The sequence below is a fragment of the Colobus angolensis genome, unplaced genomic scaffold (genome assembly GCF_000951035.1).
Source record: "Colobus angolensis palliatus isolate OR3802 unplaced genomic scaffold, Cang.pa_1.0 Scaffold211, whole genome shotgun sequence".
Taxonomy (NCBI): Eukaryota; Metazoa; Chordata; class Mammalia; order Primates; family Cercopithecidae; genus Colobus; species Colobus angolensis.
The window spans coordinates 2,678,985-2,682,246 of NW_012115278.1; the positions used below are offsets into that span (position 1 = coordinate 2,678,985).

Consider the following 3,262-nt stretch of genomic DNA (forward strand, 5'->3'; position numbering starts at 1 on the left):
TTCTTCTGGCGGATCTGCATGAGCGCTCACGTGACGGTGGGGAAGGCGGGGCTGGCAAAACTGCCATCGCGTTTCTGAGGTGTGGCCCGCCTCCCGCAGGCTCCCGCACGCTTCCCCCAGGAGGTCCTCATGCCCCTGCCCCTGGCCTGGTTTTGGTTCACCTGTTTCACCTGTGTCCCCTGACGCCTGCTCTATGCTTGGCCTTTCTGCTTTTTATCTTTTCTTTATTCTTAACGGTTGATTTATTGTCTTTACTCTCTTGTGTTTTTCAAGTTTTAATTAATGAGACTATATTACTTTAGTAGTGGAACACAGGTTGTCTAACATTTTATGGTGCACATTTCTAAACACACAGCAATGTTTAAAGAGGTTTACAGTGAAACCGTCTGCTGTTAACATTTACCTATGCCCGTGTCCTCACCAGCTGTTACCTCTCCCTCTATCTGTCCATCAGTACACCCATCCTCAATCTGTCATTTTTTTTTTTGCTACATTTCAAAATAAATTTCAGATGGCAATGCATTTCCCACTCCATATGTCAGCATGCATGTCATTATAACTAGAGTCCAATACCAGCTTACTGTTTTATTCCTTTGAAGCAAACTTTGTAGTGTGACATGCACAAGTATTAACAGCACCTTTGCTGAGTGTGGCCAAATATGTACATTGTGTGTAACTCGAATCCCTGCCACAGTAGAGGACATCTCCAGCCTCCAGAAAGCTCACCATGCCTCTTCCCAGGCAGTGCTTGACCCCACCTCTCCAAACATATCCACTCTTTTTATTTCTTGCACCATAATGTAACTTACCTGTTTAGAATTTTATATCCAAAAAAGAAATCTTCGCAAAAAATGTATACAAGAATGTTCATAGCTGCTTAATCCGTAAGAGTTAAGATTAGAAACAGTCCAGGTGTCCATCGATTGGAGAGTAAGCAAACGGTGGCACATTCATGCAAAGATACATCACTCAGCCATGAAAAGGAGAGGATGACTGATATACGCAGCAATATGGGTGATTCTCAAAAGCCTCGTGCTGGGTGGAAGAGACCTTGCCAAAAGGGTGCATTCTGTACCATGATGTTTAATCGCATCCTTTCCTCCTTCCGGGCAGGCCACATCTTAGGGCTTCCCTTATATCCACAACCTTATTCCCTCCCGCTGGTGCACTTGAAGGTAAAGAAGTGATGGCTGCCTTGCAGGGGGGAAGTGGGGAAGTCCTTCCATTTATGCCAAGATCTTGAGAAATGCCAGACTTTATTTTTTTTTTTTTTACTTTTATTTTAGGTTCAGAGGTACATGTGCAGGTTTGTTGTAGGAAAATCAAGTCACAGGAGTTTGTTATACAGATCATTTTGTCACCCAGGTACTAAGCCTAGTATCTAATGGTTATGTTTTTCTGCTCCTCTTCCTCCTCCCACCTTCCACCCCAATGTCTGTTGTTCCCCTCTTTATGTTCATGAGTTCTTATCATTCAGCTTCCACTTGTGGTATTTGGTTTTCTGTTCCTGTGTTAGTTTGCTGAAGATAATGGCCTCCAGTTCCACCCATGATCCTGAAAAGACAGGATCTCCTTCTTTGTATCATTCTTTTTTATGGCTGCACCATTCCATGGTGTGTATGTACCACACCGTCTTTATCCAATCCGTCGTTGATGGGCGTTTAGGTTGATTCCATGTCTTTGCTATGTGAACAGTGTTGCAGTGAACATTCTCATGCATGTGTCTTTATGGTAGAATGGTCTGTATTCCTCTGGGAATATATCCAGTAATGGGATTGGCAGACTTTCGTAGCAATCACAGCTCTCATGTGTGCCCTGTCTGCAGGCTACCTGGAGACATCAGTGGGGGAGGGCCTCTCCCAGGCTAAGCAGGTGTTTCTCGCTTTTGAAAGCTGTACCTTTAGAACTCCAAGGTGAGCTGACAGTTGCCTGCAAATGGCGTGTCCTTACATTCCTATTATATTTTGCAGAAAAAGCGTGAAGTCATACTAAATAAGTCAACAAATGCTTTTACAACTGGGAAGATGTCTCACCCCCCAAACATTCCGAAGGAACAGACTCCAGCAGGGACATCGAATACAACCTCAGTCTCAGTAAAACCCTCCGAAGAGAAGACTTCTGAAAGCAAAAAGACTTACAACAGTATCAGCAAAATTGACAAAATGTCCCGAATCGTATTCCCAGTCTTGTTCGGCACTTTCAACTTAGTGTACTGGGCCACGTATTTGAATCGGGAGCCGGTGATAAAAGGAGCTGCCTCTCCAAAATAACCGGCCGCACTCCCAAACTCCAAGACAGCCATACTTCCAGCGAAATGGTACCAAGGGGAGGTCTTGCTCCCAGGGACTTTCCATATGTGAGCACTATCTTTCAGGAAATGTTTGCATGTTTAATAATATGTACAAATAATATTGCCTCGATGTTTCTATATGTAACTTCAGATGTTTCCAAGATGTCCCATTGATAAATCAAGCAAACAACTTTCTAGAAAAACGGGATACAATGACCGACACTCAGATGCCCAGTATCATACGTTGATAGTTTACCAACAAGATACGTATATTTTTAACTGCTTCAAGTGTTACCTAACAATGATTTTTATACTTCAAATGTCATTTCATACAAAATTTCCCAGCGAATATGTATTTTAGGAAACTCTCCATGATTATTACTTGACCAACTATATTGTGAGAAACAGAGATCATAAAGAGCACGTTTTTCATGATGAGGAAACTTGGACATTTATGTGCAAAATGAATTGCCTCTGATAATTCTTACTGTTCTGAAATTAGGAAAGTGCTGCATGATCTTACATGAAGAAATAGAGTAGGCAAACATTTATGCAGGCAGATTAATCACAGAAATACATCATATGTTAGACACACAAATACAATATTTCCCTGAGGAAAAAAATTAACTGCTTAAATTTTTTGGGAGGAAAAAGAAACATTTCTTACCCCACCCCACACCACCCACTACCTGAACAACAGCCAAGGAAAGAAAGGAGATGTTAAAACAAACAACAAACAGTGTTTTGACGGCATTCTCAGCACTTGGCCCGTGTGATCACTGTCTCCGAAACACTGACCACCTCTCTTTGCAGCCAGCGTGTAGTGCTTCAGTGGTGAGAAATTGTGATTGAGTTATTTTCCATTTTATCTCCTTGTATGTATTTCATGACTGGACTTACTGCTCTGTCAGCTTTTGTATATGAATCTTAAATGTTCATTAAAAAATAAAAAATGAACTGATCTTGTGGACA

At 41.9% G+C, this 3,262-nt stretch overlaps 1 protein-coding gene across 1 annotated transcript in view; it reads left to right on the forward strand.

The window, feature by feature from the left end:
* GABRA5 (gamma-aminobutyric acid (GABA) A receptor, alpha 5) overlaps nt 1–3,262 on the forward strand; it is an 81,075-nt gene extending 77,813 nt beyond the window's left edge. The window contains exon 11 of the mRNA XM_011942875.1: nt 1,971–3,262. Coding sequence (XP_011798265.1) covers nt 1,971–2,270 — 300 coding nt within the window. The 3' untranslated portion in view covers nt 2,271–3,262. The remainder of the gene's footprint in view (nt 1–1,970) is intronic.